Source organism: Cryptomeria japonica, chromosome 8 (genome assembly GCF_030272615.1).
Source record: "Cryptomeria japonica chromosome 8, Sugi_1.0, whole genome shotgun sequence".
Lineage (NCBI taxonomy): Eukaryota > Viridiplantae > Streptophyta > Pinopsida > Cupressales > Cupressaceae > Cryptomeria > Cryptomeria japonica.
The window spans coordinates 444,711,673-444,731,412 of NC_081412.1; the positions used below are offsets into that span (position 1 = coordinate 444,711,673).

Below are 19,740 nucleotides of genomic sequence, written 5' to 3' on the forward strand. Positions count from 1 at the left end.
ATCATCCTTAGATCCCCCATGAGATATAAATAGTTTTTGTTGCGCAACTATGATATTAACTTAACTGGCAAATTTAAACCAAGATATGTTTTGGTCTTTACTTCCAAGTGGAGTGTCCCAATAATTCTCAATAATGTGAACAAGAGTTGAGAATTTGTAAGATCCATGGCTCAAGGTAAGTTTTCACTTATCTGATAATAGCATAGTTTGGAATCAATTGAGGGATGATCAATCAAAAATTCAATTTTTGCGTCTATCAAGAAATTGCTTTGATTTATTTCCTTGAGGTAAGGTAAGAAGAGGAAAATTATGTATATTACTATGTTATCCCGAGTTTCTAGGACAGGGGGATGGGGAAACGGGTTTCCAAAACGGAATTTTTTTCCCAGAGTAGGGGACGGCAGGGGACGGCAATAGGGGCAGCTATATAAAAAATAGGGAAAATTTTAAATATATAGGGAAATTTTAAATATTTGTATAAAAACATGGATAAAGCATGCTTATCTACATTATAAAATCTTAACTTACAACGTTTGTGTTAAATAATTTAAATTGAGAGTTTGCATGAGAGTGGAAGTCAAACAAATAATCAAAATTCAATCATTAATTTTATGGGACAGCCAGAGTACGGGTTTCCAAAATTTTCCGAGTTTCCAAGACGTCCCCATTTTCGAGACGGGTCAAAATTATGCCGGAAACACATCCCTGGGTAACACTGGTATATTAAGATGAGGATTAGAAGCATGACACACGTCCATGTAATGTATGACGATGTTTTCCCTTCATTTGTCAGAGGAACCTTAAGGTTTCTATGGAGAGATTTCAAGCTGACATATTTCTAGTTTTACTGCCAAGATCATTTCTTATCGGTTGGATAAATTGTTTCCAGATCTTAAAGAAATAAGGATGTAGCAACACCCAAAGCTCCTTATTAACTCATCTTGGACTTCTCCTAATAGTTTGGCTTCATAGATTTACATTGTGACATTATATTCTTAATATCAAAAAAAATGATGTCAATTTGTTTAGATGGAAATAGCAGAAGCCCAAAGATGCATTAGTATCCTAAGATAAGAGTATTGTGTTGGACATAATTTGAAGGAACACAAAAACCTTGTCAATGAACCTTCCATAAACTTGTATTATGTATGTCATAGTCAAACTACTCTTGTTTCTATGCCATTATTGATATGTTCAATAACCTCCTCTATTGAGTTACTAGTGGATCTTGCCAGTGCCATTTACAGTGAATCGCAAGCTTATTGTATGTTATTTATATGTACCTTCATAAGGTTGTCACTACATTTTGTTACTACCCACCATTCCTTGGTATGTATAGGGTCTGTGAGGTGTATTCATGTCTCATAGTTTTCATGGTTATTCATAAGGGAATACTTCCTATACTTCTCTGCACACCCACTACCCTTGTCTCAACAAATTTGTAAACAACACATTACTCCCTTTTCATTACTTCATGCCATAGTTACAAGACTTTGCAAGTCTGGGCAAGACTCACCGAGTCCTGAGGTGGGTCGCCTTGCCGAGGCCAATGGCCTCTGGACTTGGACTTGGCCAATTCTAGCTGAGTTTTGGCAAAATCGGTAGACTCGCCGAGCCCCGTGGGCTAGACTCTGCCGCCCAGGCAGCAACTAAAAAGTGAAAAAAAAAATAACTTTGTTTTAAATGGAACAAAAGGTTAACATGTTTTAATATCAAGGTATCAATATTTAATATCAATACAAATAATAATATCTATTAATTATTCACATATATCTACTACTAATTTAATATCAATAGTTTTAAAAAATAAAATGTCTATCCTTTTATACCTTTTTAAAAAGATATTACACTTAATTCCCCCTGTGTTCTAGACATCCACTTTTGAGGTCACTTTATACCTTTTTAGAAAGATATTACACTTAAGTTGCAAGTTTAATAATATAACATTAGGAACTTAATGAAATATTTAAATTATTCTACTCGAGTTGCAGAATGCAATTAAACAACATCAAAATCAAACTCCGATCACACCGTTGTAATGATGATTGAAACCAACTGTGAATTACTAAAAATAGACTACTCCAAGAAGTTTGGAGATCCCACCAAATGTCAAAAATAACTTCTAAAAGTGTAATGAGACAAAAATAACGTTCCAGAACCTATCTTAGGCACACACGTAGGACAATTGCGGAGTCAACTGATATTGGCTCCTCTGAGCCTTAGACTTCTAGGCTCTAGCTTTTATGTTGAATTTGATATATGTTTTGAACTTTTGATGACATGGATTTCATATTCCATGAATTTTATAGACATTTGACACTATCTATATTTCTAATGTGTTATTTATTTTGGCTTATTTCCGTTAGCGCAAGCCTAAAATTTGCATTTATTATTTATACTTATGTGATCAATGTAAACTTGTGTATGTACTTCTATTTGATGAGATTATTGTGTCTTTAATGTTTATTTATTAAAAAATGCATGAAAGAAGTTTAAAATCGTTAAATATCTTTGAATTTCTTGGGTTTTTCGATTTGCCGAGTTTCAGCCAAGTCTGGGCACCGAGTCCGAGTCCGAGTCTTGTAACTTTGCTTCATACACTCCATATTCAACCTAGAGATCACCTACCTCTTCAATAGGGAACAATACTGCCAGGTCATGAATCATTTGGCTCTCTTTCTTGTCACTATACAATACAAGAGACCAAGTACAATTGATTCTTAGGAAGTATGTCAGTCGCTGCTAAAAAAATGGTGTGACTGTCACTTTTTAAAAAAACATATAGCACTATCATTTTATATGATCATTATAGACTTTGAAGCTTGAACTATTATTTTTAAGCCAAGTTTATTATTTCCCTACAGGCTAGCAGGATCAACGCTCTAATACCAATTGTAATGTCCCCTTTCGGGATTGCCCTAAATCATGCCCACAAATCACAAGCTTCATTAAGTAAGAAATGTATAATAGTGAAAGTTATAACTTTACCTATTAACAAAAACTTTAAGCAAGATAAATCATGGTTTAGGTCCTTTAATCATGTTAGACAATTCATTAGACTACTTTATTTCATAGGTTTAGGGTTTAATAACAAATAATTGTATTAATGATTATTTGTAATAACATTAAATTATATTAAACTTAATAAATAGGCAACATACTTAAATATAGCAATCAACCATATTGTAGGGTTGAATGAGGGAAACACACTAGGTCGCCTAGAATATCCCTCATCTAAGCCCACAGGCATGACTTTGCACCCCTTGGCCCCAAGTGGAAGGCACATTGGACATCCAACATGGGGTGGCCTACTTAGTGAAGAAGCATGTTTTTGCCTTCCCTATTTGTGCCACTTCATTAACCCACATGTAAGTGTGTGTCCTCAATCAATCATCATAGAGGTTGGAGAGGAAGCCGCAATAGGGCACCCAGAACATCACATCTAAGCCTAAGAGCGTGACTTTGCACCCCTTGGCCCCAAGTGGCTGGCACTTTGGACATCCAGCATGGGGTGGCCTACTTTGAAGGAGGTTTCGTCTCTGCTCTCCCTCCTTGCACTCCCTTACTCACCTTGTCATGATTGATTGCAGCAACAGACTAGGAATCTAGATATTGCACATTATCGCCTATATCTACTATATGAGAGGTTATGTATTAAATATATTATCATATGGCATACATATTATTGCCTATATCGATATGTGAGGAATTATGCATAAAAACATTATCATGCTGCATACCACAAAGATGATTAGGATGCCAGATTGCTGTATATGAGTGCTGATGATTTAATCTAACTGTTTCCTTTAAAATGAGTGTAGATTACATTTAATGTTTTCCGTTCTGATTGCCATCCTTGATCTTGTTTAATGTATGAGTATTTCTGCTCTTCTTCGATTGCTTGATTGATAAGATGTCCTATTTTCTTGCTTTGGACGATTCTAAAAGACCTTTATTTTATACCAACCAATGTACCCTTTCACCTAACGGTTGCCTTGCTTCAAGTGCAAGTCGGCCAGGAATTAAGAGTTGTTAATTAATTATTAATTACTTTGCCCAAAATGGGCGTATATACCAAGAAGGGTGGTCGGCCTCTTTATTAACCTAAACATTGGTGCCAAATTTAATTTATTTCAATGTTTATTTTAAACTGGGGTTGGTTAATAGGAAATGCTAATTTATTGAATATGTTGTTATTAGAGGAAGGTCGGCCTGTGATTATATTATATTTTTATTATATTATCCCTTTTTTCAGTCAGCCCTGCTTACCTGAGTTTTATGGCTGCGATTTGTATCAACCTTAGGCAGGGCATGACACAAGAGTCATCAGCGATGTGAAGAAAACTACTCTTTAGTGGACCACTGATGATCAATTCATTAATGTGCACCATGTAACTGGAAAATTTTAGTACTCTATGAAAACACAATCCAAATGTTTGACGCATACAAATTACTTATGATAATGTGTAAAACATTTTTAAGTGCAATTTAATAAACTTGAATTCAAGGCCAATACCATGTACAAAACATTTTCAAATTTGTCATGTCCCCTTTTCTAGACTTAAATAATTAATAATATTATTTTATGTTGGGCCAGGTAGTTTCTAATTTTAATTTATTTTACTCTAGAGGTATCCCCGTGACCCAGCCAAGCGCCCAACCCGCCTTACCTTGGTCTTATTTACTGCCAAGTTGCGGCCAAGCAGGGGCAAGCTGAGGCAAGACTAGTCCTCTAGGGATGCATGCAGCCACCCGCAAGCCACATGCATCAGGCGAACCCGTGCCTCGGAGTCGAGCCCAAGACCAATTGGGAGCAAACCCATGGCCCAAGCCAACTCCGCTACTCGTGTAGGGGCAGCTTAATAATATTGTTAAAATAAAAACAAAAGGTATTTTTAAACACTAGTATTCAAATAAAAAGTATTTTTTACTTGGATGGAAATTTAAATCCAAGAACCCAGTTTGGAAAAGTATATCAAGCAGGTGCCTAGCTTATTTTCATCATTCAAGTTATCCTTTCTGCATCCAATTTTCAGGTTTGAAAAGTTTGTTCAATCTAGGGCATCCAAGGACAAAAAACAATGGTTTGTTCAAGATCTAGAAGATGAAAACCCCTTGGATTTCAAATCTTGGGATCAAAGATGAAAACCTTTGTTTCCAATCTTGGACAATTCCATCTAGACATCGCAACTGCACTGATTTGTTGAGGGTTTGAAGACGTTTTCAGTTTGCCAAGGTGCTGCTACAGTGTTGTTGCTAACTTTTTATAGTTCAAGCTATGATTCCAGCAAATAGGCCACTTGGGTTTGCAAGCAAATTTCAGTATTTTATTGCCATATCTTATTTGAGGATTCTTATATTGATTTTCAAAATTTTGGAGAGACATTGTGTAGCAAAGGAGCTGGATCTGAGTTTTTTCAGTCAACCCAAGCCGAGTACCACATTGGAAGAGAGAAATTCAGTCATTCAGGGTATTAGATCAGTCACACAAGCTGTTCGTTACATTTTTCAGTCATCCAGCATAAGTAACCAGCCTGTTGGAGTGAAGCACCATCATTTCTAAGAGGATATCCGTCAGATTTGGGCATTTTGCATATGTTTCCAGACCTATTATTCACTACAATCCACATGTACATCCATATAAATTAGGGTGACATCATTTAGAGGCCAAGTCTAGAAATATTAGTTGATGTACCATACTTGTCATCAGCAAATCTACATGTTTTTCAAGTCTAGAACCATCCTTTGGAAGGGTAAAGTTGATGATAAATCATTGTTACAGCCTAGCACTGTCATTCAGAGGCTACATTTGACAATATACTTCTGTTTTGGCCCCATTTCCAGCTGATTACAGCCTTTTCCAGCATTGTATGGGCAGCCGTACACCACCAAGCAGCAGCCATACCATTAATCCCTCACTCACCAACCTCTATTTGCTATTTACAAACATTGAAGGGTTTGATCTAGATCTGACTTGCATCTTTCAGTAGAGTACAGTATTCTATGAGTGCACAATTATTTTATAAATTCTGATTAGTACTTTCCAACATCCTGATTCATTGTCTTCAGTGACTATATACTGTTCAAATAAATCAAATTGGAAAATTATTTTGCTACCCTAAATCAGAATTGGCTTCATCTAAACACTCTAGGGCTTTTATGACATAAATCAACAAGGTTTGATGTTGTTTAATGCAAATGAGGATTGACATCAAAAATTTAAGGGTTTTGAAAAAATGTGATCAAAATTTGTACTTACTGTTTGGTTTCACTTCCTTTCAAGAAATAGCAGAAAATAAAATATTGCACATTTTTAATTGGGGGACATTACACAACTCCAGTATATTTTCAAATTAAATTTGCCCCAACTCTAACTTAAGCCAGATATGACAATTGCAAAGGCAGAAGGTGTCCAATCAAAATGTCGTATCAGTCATGCAAACATTTAAATCAGAAGAGCACTGCAAAACCTTGAGTTATTTATATAATATTATAAGATACTACTTGAACATGAACAATGAAACATTTGACCATTCCAAGTGGTAAGTACATTCAATTTTATTAACATAGGTTAACAAACATACACATTGACAAAGAAAGCAATTAAAATTTTGTTAATTTGTGTGTTGACTCATGAAATCTCAATTCAGCTCTAAACTTACGTATTAAGGTTCTATAATGTATATGATCAATTGCTTACCAATCATCATATAAATATTTTTTGATGAATAAATGTCAGCATTCTATTAATTAGGAAATAATAGTACACCTATTCGCCAAAAAAAGATGAGTGGATACAAGATCACACCCCGAGAATCAAATGTGGCTGAGCCCGGAACTAGAAACGAACAGTAAAATAAAAATCATATGAAAGTTTGAAATTTCCTATACTTCTAAAATTTCCCTAATTTTTTAATAGCCATCCACTATAAAATAGCCTCCTACAAAATCCATCCTAAAAATGCATCCCCCCATCCCCTGCCATCCGTATCCCAGAAACTTGTTTTAACATGGCTAGAATATCAATGGAGCAAGACCTTTCAAAATAAAATTCAAGGTGGAAAAATTTATCATCGGGCAGTGGAATAAAATGACCAGCTCATTGCATCTCCTTGCTTTTGCTTTGACCCCTAAGAATTATAGCACGGAGATACATTTTTTGCCTAGGAAGGTGCCAGCATGAAAAATGTTTTAGTTGGCAATGAGTTCAAGGTGACATTCAATAGACTCTTCTTTAATCCAAATATAGGACATACAGTGGGCGAGTTTGGGAAGTCTATAGCTTCATCAAATCACAACAATAAAAAGGACACTGACACTCATATTTGGTTTGTGTGAAAATAGATTCTTTTGAGAGACCAATAAAAGGACAGTAATATGTGGTTCATGTGCAAATAGCTTCTTTGTGATTAAAAAGATCAAAAGATTGTTTCTGAGTAAACCAATCTATCCCAATGTAAGAAGATCCATTGTAATGGTAAGAACAAGAGGTCTAGAGTGGATATGAAAGCTATTCGAGAAAGGAATGATCTCATTGTTCACACAACTCACAAGGACCAATAAGCACTTGGAGGAGATCACCACATTGGTGAAGACCTTTAACGATGTTTGTTTGAATATTACCACAAATTAAAGGATACAATGTCTGATTCCTATCCAATCATTAGGAAGCTCTCTATGACGTAAAGTGCTCATGAAGTTATGCAAGAAGATAGCAAAATTATTTGGAACCTTTACAAATTCCCATGCCAAAAGTTCTAGGAGTATTATGGGGCTATGAGAGAAACGATAAAGGTCATTCTAATGAAGATGCTAATGCAAGGACAATGGAGGATAATTAGACTGATAATGAAGCATGATTTCCCTATTTTAGATATGAGATAAAGTTGTAATGAGGCTAGAGACTGAGGCCTAGTCCCACAGTGTCTGTTACTTCTATGAACCTTCTTGGTGGATATCAACCACCCATTTGTTGAACCCATGCTTCTTGTGTAACTGTGGAGTTTCTTACCTTTTTTTAATTATAAAAACATTATGTCAAAAATTGTAATCAAATACTTTCATAGTTTAATCAATAAAAAATCAATATTACCGACCGAAAAAAAAAAAAACATTGTCAAAAATAAACTACTTTCAAAATGCAAAACAGACATTAATTGTTTTGAATATCCTCTTCCTGTGTTAGTGATTACCTGTGTCCATCCCTGGTCAATATTTTTTTTTTTCGCAAAATGTTTAGAACTGAGATCTTAAGAAAATGCAATTAGTATGTTTCTGTTGCTATGTTGGCCAGCATAGAAAGGAGCAAAATCCCTTTCATAGGTATGAGAAAAAATAACTAATACATTAATAATCAAAATCCCTTCTCACATATGATTTCACCTTGAAATTTAATACTTCAGATCTACCATTTCATTTAATTTTTCCAAAAACAATCTTTCCTATAATTTCAAAATCCTCAAAAAAGTCAGTTATAAATCAACTCAGAAATGGAAGACAATAGACTATCAATATAGGACCTTGGTAGTCTGCTGCAAGATTTATAGTAGAACCATACCTGTAATGAAATAGAAGCATCAAATGGAACATAGGCACGAGCCTTCAGGCCCAGTAATCTAAGTCTTTCAGCTACTAGATCATCTGAAAAGTCAACTAGTTCAGGAAACACAGCTTCCAGCCAAGCAATAGCAAAACTAGCATTGCTTGAAGCCTTAGAACCAATCGAATTTGAATGAAATCCTGACACACAAGCATCTTTATAAATCTCTTCTATAGCTGCACTAACATAAATACTGCCAAATAGAACAAGAAAAATGCAAGTCAGTATGTGTTTTACTTAGAAAAGCCCTATCAAATAACTTAAAACTATTTAACTTTAAAGATAAAACATCTTAGCAATCAAGAAATAAATCATAAGAAAATCTAAGGTCCCATTGATTCCGAGATCATCAAGAGACCTTACAACTACATTTCAAATGCTAAAAAATGTAGGCAATCTACATATTTGTGCCTCACATGCACTAGGGGGCAATTATTCTTTTTCAAGGATAACTGGGTCATAAATGAATGAATTGCACATCATAAAGATAGCAGGGTATCAAACAGTTTTTCATTTCTACTGAAGCACAAATAGCAAGCAGTTACCAACTGAGACCACGCATAATCAGAACCTAGTATGTACTTTCTAATAAGAGGAGCTTAGAATTTAAAATATAGATTGTTAACATTAAGCATATACAGAACAAGTGTAATACGAAACATACCTTCCAAAAGGAACCACTGGACAAAGAGCATAAACAGAACAATTGCTAAAAAGAATAAATACCTGCAACAAATTTTAAAAAGCACCATGAGCTCAAACACATAAAATTCTATGGAAGTCTTCTAAAGAATGACAAAGTGATTGCAAAGTCCTAAAATCATTAATGAAAATTCTCCTATAGCACAGAAAGATAAAACTCATAAAGAGATGAAACCATAGAAGAAATAACAGGGAAAAAACTGCAGTTGAACACGGCCCAGCATTGGGGATGTGCCAATTTAAACCAGCTGGCTGGGGAAAACCATTATCTGGGTTTTCAGTCAAAAAAATGTAACCCTACCCTACCCTTAAAAGTGCATTTTTCAAAGATGTTAGAGCTTGGTTGAAGGCTATAAAATCATGAAAAATGGCATACCCCATGAAGGTCCCTATGGCCTCAGAGGCCTTAATTTGGAGTTGGTGGCAGGGGTGCCGCCCCTTGATCCTGCTGGGAGCTGCCATCCCCAGATCCCCACACTTAGTTTCATAAAGCAAAAAATAAAAATTGTTTTGGGCTGCACCAGATGGAAAGCAGCATTTTTTGTACTCTACGACTAAGTTGTAATGGGTACACCATGATTGATTAAGAATGTGATACTTATTGAGAATTTGACAGTAATTGGTAACATTGAATGTTTATTTATGTCTTGTGTTTGAATTTTGCTTCTCTTTCTATGAACTATATTTGGCAGGAAATAACAATTGCAGTTTTTTTTTCATATTCTTATTAGCATTTTATCTCTTTTGAATCTGCTGAGTTTTTGTCATGTTTTTCCTGTTTTGAACCCACTGTCAACACCATGTTAATGGAATGCTACCACGGGTGAAACATTTGTAAAAGCCATCCACATTGGAACTGCTAAGTGTAGATTGAAAAATGTCAGTACGTTCTCATTTGAAGCATGAAAACCATATTTTTTAAATAACATTGGCAGAAATCCAAAATAACTATTAAACTAATTTTGTAATATTTAGCTTATAATGGTCATTTAAGTTATTTAAGTAGTTTACTTAGTAACATTCTATTTTGTATGTCAGTTAGTTTTAGTAACTTCCAGTTATGTCTTTAGTTCTCAATCGTTTCCATTATGGAAAGATCCTCTTTAATTGCTTATTTAAGGAGCTTTCGTCTCCTTTGTAATTATTTAATCAATTATCATATCAGAGCAGAGCTAACTGTTTGGCCAATTTTTATTAAAAAAAATTGTGGTTTCATTACTTGGATTTATTTTCAGAAGTTTTTTGACACGGTTTTTTTATGAAAAATCATCACTTTTTTACAGTTTACTACATTCATACAAAGATATTTTTGATCGATTTTTTAATTAAAAATCATGGGTTTGAAATCAAAGGCTTTTTTTAATTGTAAACGCACATTTTTTACAGTAAAATTTTGTCCATTTGTCTACAAAAATTTGCGGGTTCATGGGTTTCTCTAATCGCAGCGGAGGATTTAATACAAATCGTGTTTTCTTTCAAATTAAAATTTGAAGGCGTTTCTTCCTATTTTTTCAAGGGTTTCTAAAAATCACAGAAGGCGTTTCTTCTCTGCAAATTGCAGATTTGGTCCACTACATATCACAAGGAAAGTTTTGTTGTTTTGCATGTTTTTTTAGTGGCTTTTTCCTGTGTGAAGTTCAGACAAAGTTCATTTCTGCCTTCTCCAACGTGATTTATCTTTACACATGATATTCTTCCATATGACTAGTTTGTTTTTTGACTGGGTTCCACACAACTGGTTCGTGATTTCTCTACGCAACGACTCTTCTTTTTTTTGCACACCTAGTCTCTTTTTCCCATGACCTTTCAGAAGATTTTTTGTGACGATTTATTTTTTCTAAAAATCGTGGCTTGGTTGATGTTTTTCTCGCACGCCTAGGGTTTGCTGAGACTTCTATTTTTTGGAGGGTTTTGCATGATTTATTTTCAAAAAAGTCACAGGATTTTTTGTATGATTTTTTCCAAAAAGTCATGGTGGGTTTTTTTCATGATTTTTTTCCTAAAAATCGTGCTCTTCTTTAGTTGTTTTTTGACGATTTTTTGTAAGTCGTGAGTTTTTACCGTATTTCCACAAAATGAAGGTTTTTGCCAATTAATTCACAAAATCGTGTGTGATTTCAGCATCGTATTGAGGGTTTGACGATTTTTCCACAAAATCATGGTGTTGTCTTATAGCAAGTTTTGTGATGATATTTTGGACCAAATCGTAGGTTTCAATTTTTTTGCTGATTTTTAATCAACAAAAATCTAAGTTTTTTAAGAAGCTGATCTCGATTTTCGTGTCTTTGGATAACAAGAGGGATGGCTTCGTTACCCAACATCATGTTGAAAGGCACTCAGAGGTTCAATAGCAAAAACTACAATACCTAGAAGCATAGGATGCTCACTATTTGTCCTAGGTAATTCTGCTCATCCCACAGTAACAAGCAAAGACCAAGACAAGTTTGATGCACGTAACCGTGAAGCAGTTATGTTGCTCAAGTTATCAGTCACCAATGAAATGCTTCTAGAAGTGTCGTTTGGCAAGACTGTTGCACAAATTTGGACTCACTTGAAGGATCTGCATTAGAAGTCAAATAAAGGCAAAGCTTTCTTCCTTAAGAACATGTTCTCGATTACGATGGTCAACAAGGTATCTTTGCAGGATCATCTCATGAAGATCAAAGACATTCGCAATCAACTGGAGGCTATTGGTCACAAAATGGAAGAAGAGGATGTGGTGATTATTATGCTAAACAGCTTACCACAATTCTATGAGCACTTCATCGATGCTCTCAACATTACATCCACTAATGTTGACTTGAAGCTTGATGAATTGTGCAATAAGCTCTTGCAGCAAGCCAGGTGGAAATAATAGTTTGGTAGCAGCAGTGGCACGGCCAATGGAACAAGGGTTTACTGCCAAGGACTATTAATATTATATTTTCATAAGTTATAAACGCTCAATAATGTAATATATTGTAATTTTAGTTTCTTATTACAAACTTTCTATTTTGTATTTCTTTGTAATTCTTTATAATGATCTTCATGATCATTCGTAAATACAACAATAATTTTTTACCAATTATATCCCCATAATATGGTATCAGAGCAGAAAGGAAAATTTTGTTTTTTCTAAAAATTTTCGAATGAAATTTTTCATCAATGAAAAAACAAATCTAGGGCTTGCGATTTTTTCAGAATTCGAAATTCAAATTTTTTTTCTAAAGGGTTTTCCTCCAAGCGGTTTTTCTACTATTCTTCGTGTTTTTCCTCTGCGCATGATGCGATTTTTTCCACCTGCAATTTTTTTTTTCTGCCATTTTTGGATGGAAATCTGCATTTTCGATTAGGGTTTTTACCCTTCAAATCAAGTCGAAAAAAATTTCTGATTGCAGTTTCTTGGTGGGTTTTTCGAGAGATCAACTGGGTTGTTTTCAGAATTTTGTGGGTGCATCGTTTTCCATGCCTCGAATTTCATGCCAACAGATTTCAATTCTAACTTCAGATTCTTACTGGATTTTTCGCAAAGATTTTTGGGTTGTCTTCGAATTTTTTTGGGTCAGCCGAATTTTTTTCTTAAAATCTATGCCAGTCGTACTTCATCATTTTTTTGAAGTATGTACCTGTATCTGCATTGGGATTTGTGCTTTGTATTCCGTGCTATCGCCTCTTCTCTGATTTTCATTTTTTGTGCATTGGAAAACGTGAAAGATGGCGTCATTGACCAACTTGATCTTGGAAGGCAATCAGCGATTTGATGGCAAGAATTATAACACCTGGAAGCAACGCATGCTGACTATTTTTGAATATCATTGCCTTGATGATCTTGTTTTGGGAACAAAATCTCGTCCTACCACAACCGGATCAGATCAAGACAAGTTTGATGACCGGAATCGAGAGGTTGTTATGCTTCTCAAACTCTCTGTCACAGATGACCAATTACCTCAGATTCCTTCCGACAAGTCAACCTCGGAAATTTGGAAGCATCTGAAGGAGTTGCATGAGAAATCCAACAAAAGACGAGCATTCTTTCTAAAGAATCAGTTGTTCTCCATCATGATGGATGAACGCATGTCCTTATAGGAGCATCTCACAAAGATAAAGGACATTCGAGATCAGCTCGAAGCTATTGGTCGGAAAATGGAGGAAGAGGATATGGTAGTCATAACCGTGAAAAGCCTACCAAAATCCTATGAGCACTTCATAGAGACTCTCAACATTACGTCTACGAATGTTGATCTGAAATTTCCAGAGTTATGCACCAAACTTCTGCAACAAGATCGCTGGAAACAACAGTTTGGTAGCAGTGCCACTTCATCCTCCTCTGAGCAAGCCTTTGCAACCAAATCCTTTCACAAGGATAAAGGCAAATCTCAGTCATCTCAGTCCTCTCAGCAGAAGGGCTTTAGTCAGTCACAGGAAGGCTCGAAAAAGAAAAAGGTTCAATGCAATTATTGTCACAAATATGGCCATTTGATTAAGGATTGTCGCACTCGGATAGCTTCCGAACAGCGGAAGCAGGGAGGGTCTCAACCTAAAGCCAATGTCGTTGAGCACACAGAGCAAAAAGAATCTGCCTTTTACACCTTCATAGCTAAAAGACCTGCAAACCATGTAAAATCTTCTGCTTGGCATATTGATTTTGGTGCTTCTCGGCATTTCACTCACAGGCGTGATTAGGTTACAGAATTCACTCCCTATACTGACTCGGTTATTTTTGGAGGTGAGTACGCCGTTATCGGCAAGGGCAACATTCAAATACAGTCTGGTGGGAGGAATCTCATATTCCTCAATGTGTACTACGTTCCTAGCATGGAACTGAACCTTCTCTCCGTGAGTCAGATTATGCGGCATTCTCCTCAGCTTGATGTCATCTTCAGTGCACATAAGTGTTCTATTGTTGATCGTGTGACACGCACTACAGTTGTTGTTGGTATTGAGGATCATGGTCTTTATAGACTTGTGGATACAGGTGATTCTCTTGAGCATGCCTTCGCAGCAAAATCCTCCTCTATCTCCCGTCTATGGCATCAACGATATGGTCACCTGAACATTCATTATCTTGCTCAACTTGTTCGGGAATATTTAGTACATGGCTTACCTGAAATTCAAACTCAGAATCAGCGAGTTTGTGATGCTTGTCAGGCTAGGAAGCAGCACACCGTTCAAGGATGATGACTCATGGCAAGCATCCAAGGTACTGCAGTTGGTCCACACTGATGTATGTGGTCCAATGAATACTACTTATGTTACTGGGTGCAGGTATTTCTTACTTTTTGTTGATGATTACAGTCGTAAGATGTGGGTGTACTTTCCTAAACAGAATTCAGATGTGTTTCCTGTATTTCAGATATTTAAAGCCTTGGTAGAAAAAGAGTCTAGTTGTTCTATTATTACTCTTAGGTCTTATAATGGGGGGGAGTTTTGTTCTACCACTTTCTGCACTTTCTATGATACACATGGCATAAAACATCAGTTAACCACACCATACACCCCTCAGCAGAACGACGTTGTAGAATGTTGTAAGCGCACCGTTACAAAAATGGCTAGGTCTATGTTGGAAAACAAAAATGTTCCTAAGAAGTATTTGGGCAGAAGCAGTGTTTACTGCAATCTATCTCCTTAATAGATCTCCCACTCATGTTGTTAAAGGGAAGACTCCTAAGGAAGCCTAGACTGGTCGCAAACCCAGGATCAGCCATTTGAAAGTTTTTGGCTCTCTTGCATATGTTTGGATTTCAGATGCCAAGAGCTCTAAGTTGGATTCCAAGAGTCAGAAGCTCATGTTTACAAGATATAGTGACAACCATAAGGCCTACCGACTGATTGATGTAGACACTGATCGTCTCATCTTCAGACGCGATGTTGTCTTTGATGAAGATCGAGGACCATTTCAGCTTTCCTCCTCTGAGCAGAATTCTGAGGATTTGCCTTTGAAGGCTTCTGATTTAGGTGTTCGTCTTCCATTTGGTTCACCTGATGGGAGGGATGATGCAGATTCTGTATTTGATGATGCACTACCTGAATTTCCTCTGGATGATGCTAATCTTCCACCTGTTCCAGATCCTCTTCCACCTCTAGTTCCAGTTATTCCTCCTCCATCTGATGTTGGCACATCTACTCTCCGGCCTAAGTGGTGGGCTAAGACCATCAGTGATCTTCGTCCTGATGAGCTCATTGAGGGTACATCTTCCAGAAATAAGGGCAAGCAGAAAAATACATTTAACTTTTCTCTCATGGCCCATTCATAGTATTTATGAGCCTCAGACTTATACCGAAGCAAAAGGGATTCCAGAGTGGGGACAGGCAATGGACGCAGAATACCAGAGCCTTCTGAAGAACAACACATGGGTTCTCTCTGATCTTCCTCCAAGGAAGAAACCCATTAGCTACAAATGGGTCTATAAGGTCAAGTATCATGCAGATGGTACCTTGGATAAGTACAAGGCCATATTAGTTGCTCGAGGATTAACACAGCGGGAGGGCATTGATTATGAGGAGACATTTGCTCCTACTGCCAAGATGAGTACCATTCGTCTTCTTCTCACTATTGTGGCTCAGTTTGGATGGAAAGTCCATCAAATGGATGTTAAGAGTGCCTTCCTCAATGGTTAGTTGCAGGAAGAAGTCTACATGACGCAGCTTCCTGGTTTCAAGGTTGTCGGCAAAGAACATCAAGTATGTAGACTCATTAAAGCACTCTATGGGCTTAAATAGGCTCCTCGAGCGTGGTACATTAAGATTGATCAGTACTTGGTTGCTCATGGTTTTCAGCGTTGCCCTTCTGACAATAATTTGTATATCACACACTCTGGTGATGATATTCTCTTTCTTGTTGTCTATGTGGATGACTTGATCATTACTGGCAGTTCAACACATTTGATTGCATAAATCAAACAGGATCTGTGCAAGGATTTTGATATGACAGATTTGGGACTTCTCCATTATTGTTTAGGTGTTGAGGTTTGTCAGACTGATGGTAGCATTTTTATTTCTCAATCTAAATATGCCAGGAACTTGCTTGACAGGTTTCGAATGCAGGATTGCAAACTTGCTTCCACACCTATGGAGACTAGCTTGAAGTTGTCAACCAAGTCTAATTCTCCTCCTATAGATGAAACACAATTCAGGCAACTAGTGGGCAGTCTCATCTATCTTACTGCTACTAGACCTGATCTCAGTTTTGCAGTGAGCTACATTTCACGCTTCATGACAGCCCCCAAGGTTGATCATTGGGTAATAGCGAAGCATGTGCTGCGTTATGTGAAAGGCACCTCTGATTATGGACTTCTTTACACTAGGAGTCATGATCCTAGACTTAGTGGGTTCACAGATTCAGATTGGGCAGGCTCGGTTGATGACAGGAAATCAACCTCTAGATATGTGTTCAGTTTGGGATCCGGTGCAGTCACTTGGACTAGTAAGAAGCAGCAGGCAGTGGCTCTCTCCTCGACAGAAGCAGAATATCGAGGAGCAGTTGTTGTGACATATTCACACATCGCCCAAATGTAAATGGGGACCCCTACTTTTTGCTTTCTGGGGTTTGTTTCTAGGTCTTTTAGGGTTTTGTCTATTAGCCTTTGCATGCTGAGTGTTGCCAGAGGGATCACTAAGAGAGCAGGCTCTGTTTTAGCTAAAGGTGAGTCAGTGGATGCTCCGGGTTAGGGTCATCTTTGAAAGTATTCCTTAGGACAAGGTTTTGCTCTTGTTGCTAATTGTGTCTTGTTTGAGTTTGAGGAAGTCAATGAATCTTGGTAAGTGAATATCATCTTTGAAGGTCTAGTTAGGTCAAACTGGTGAAGTGATGAAGTCTAGAATGTCATCCTGATCTTCAAATGTCCTGAAATTTGGCTGTCTGGAATGTCATCCTGATCCTGAAATTTGACTTAAGTCCGGAAAATTGAAGAATCCTCCAAAAACTAGATTTTGCATTATAACTCTTGGAGGTCCGAAACCACTCTCAAACATCCTGACAGTATATATGGAATATAACTTAAAGTATAAGTTTCTTATACTTAAATGTTATATTCCATATATGAATCCTAATGGAAAGACCAAAATGTCAAATTTCGCTCCTAACCCTTCCAAAGGGTCCAAAGCAAATTTCAATTTCGCTCCTGACCCTTCCAAAGGGTCCAGAGCGAAATTCTCCATAAGACATTCTACTTTGACCCAAACTTAGAACTAACTCATTCCTAGGCATTATTGAGGGCAAAACACTTATTTAGATGAAGAAATGTGGGAAATGAAGTCAAGATTTGAGCCTAAATGTAAATTTCCTTCCTGACGCTTCCAAAGGGTCCAAAGCGAAATTCTTGTAAGACCCTATTTTTCACAAAATCTTGAGCTAGATGTCAACTTGAAGAGCAAATTCACATGGTCATGATGGAAGGAAGCCTAACAAAGTGTGTCCAAGGCATAAAAAGGAGAAAAGAAGTGTGAAATCAACCCAAAACTAGAATTTCGCTCCTGACCCTTCCAAAGGGTCTAGAGCGAAATTCTCCCTAAACACTATTTTCTCCCTTGTTTGGGCCAACATCCTTGTTCCTTGGACATGGTGGGGGTAGATTGATATGTTCTTGCCTCAAGTGGTGATTGAAAGCATTGAGGAATGAAGATTTTGACCTAAGATATGGATTTCGCTCCTGACCCTTCCAAAGCGTCCAGAGTGAAATTCATATTTCCTCTACTTTGCTCTTTAGCTTAACCAAGTTTAAAGCTTCTAAGGAATGGTTTGGAGGACTTGGATGCATATTTGCCTTGGAGAGAAGGTTTGAGGCAATAAAATGATGGAAATCAATCTAAAAGGAGAATTTTGCTCCTGACCCTTCCAAAGGGTCCAGAGCGAAATCCTCAATTTGACCCCCTATCTTGCCTAAAATGATGAAAATGACCTTGTCTTGAGCTAATTTGATGGTAGATTCACTTAAGTGAGAAGAAAGGAGCTTGAATTCGATCAAGTTTGAAGGAGAATTGGATGAAGGAAGTGGGAAACCAACCAAGAACATGGATTTCACTCTTGACCCTTCCAAAGGGTCCAAAGCGAAAATCCCCATAGACCTTGATTTCTTCCTTGTTCAAACCAAGTTCTTAGTTTCTAAGGCAGGTTGGGAAGTGTTTGACATGTTTTTTTCCCTTAGGGAGTCACTAAAGTTGGAGGAGATGAAGAATTTTAGCCTAAAACTTGAATTTCGCTCCTGACACTTGCAAAGGGTCCAGAGCGAAATTCTTGAAAACACCCATTTTCTCCTTAGATGAGGTCAAGACCTTGGTTCCTATGGCGCGGATGCAAGTGGAGTGGTGTATATTTGCCTTGCAAAGAAGATTGGAGTTGAAAAGATGAAATATCAAGCCTAGAGTGTGAATTTCGCTCCTAACCCTTCCAAAGGGTCCAGAGCGAAATTCCACAAAACCACTCTTTTCTCCCAGTTTTGTGCCGAGTCAAGTGTGGGTCAAGGTGAGATAGGATTGGATTTGTCCTTGGGAATGACTTTGAGTTGCTAGTGATCAATAAATGTGAAGGAATTGAGCAAAAACTAGAATTTCGCTCCTGACCCTTCCAAAGGGTCCAGAGCAAAATTCCTAAGATCACCTATTTCCCCTTCAAAACAAGTCAAACTTTTGGTTTTTTTTGGCCTATAGAGGAATGGAGTAATGTTTCCTTGACCTTTGAGGTGAATTGAAATGGAAGAATGAAGGAATAAGCTCAAGAGCAAGGATTTCGCTCCTAACCCTTCCAAAGGGTCCAGAGCGAAAATCCTAAAACCTATTCTATCTTCCAAAATTTGTGCCAAGCCAAGCCTAGACCAAGGTGAGAGAAGTTGGGAGATGCCCCTAGGATTGCCCTTGGATGGATTTTGGCCACCAAAAACGAAGATTTTGAGCTAGGACAAGGATTTCGCTCCTGACCCTTCCAAAGGGTACAGAGCAAAATCCTAAATAGATCCTGTCCTTGGCCAGGATTCTTAGCTAAATTCTCCTTTCTAGCCATTTTGAGGGTCAAGCAAGTTTTGTCATGTTGAGAGAGGGATTCAAAAATGGAAGTCCAGGTATGAAAAGTGAAAAGAGTAGACTTAGGTGAAGGAAAACAAGCAAGTCAAGAATTTTGCTCCTGACCCTTCCAAAGGGTCTAGAGCGAAATTCTCAATTTCACCTAATTTGCTCATGATGAAGGTCAAGAGATGGATTCCCAGGCCTTGGCGGAGAGAAGACTAGTGTATGCTTGCCTTGGAAGGCATTTTGGAGTAGAGACATGATGGAATTTGTCCTAAAATGCAAATTTCGCTCCTGACCCTTCCAAAGGGTCTAGAGCAAAATCCTTAAAAACTCCATTTTGCTCCAATTTTGCATCAAGCTTGGTGTTGGTTGAGATTGAGGGCATCCTTGGACATGTACCTGAGCAAGTATGGTCACAAAGTGAGAAGAATTTGAGCCAAGAATGCAAATTTCGCTCTTGA

The 19,740-nt window shown here is 37.3% G+C and overlaps 1 protein-coding gene across 1 annotated transcript in view; it reads right to left on the reverse strand.

Moving 5' to 3' along the window:
• Positions 1 to 19,740, reverse strand: part of LOC131052397 (nuclear pore complex protein NUP88) — an 86,577-nt gene that overhangs the window by 33,449 nt on the left and 33,388 nt on the right. Inside the window, exons 5-6 of the mRNA XM_057987055.2 lie at positions 9,264 to 9,325; positions 8,558 to 8,792 (exon numbers count right to left, since the gene is read on the reverse strand). Coding sequence (XP_057843038.2) covers positions 8,558 to 8,792; positions 9,264 to 9,325 — 297 coding nt within the window. The remainder of the gene's footprint in view (positions 1 to 8,557; positions 8,793 to 9,263; positions 9,326 to 19,740) is intronic.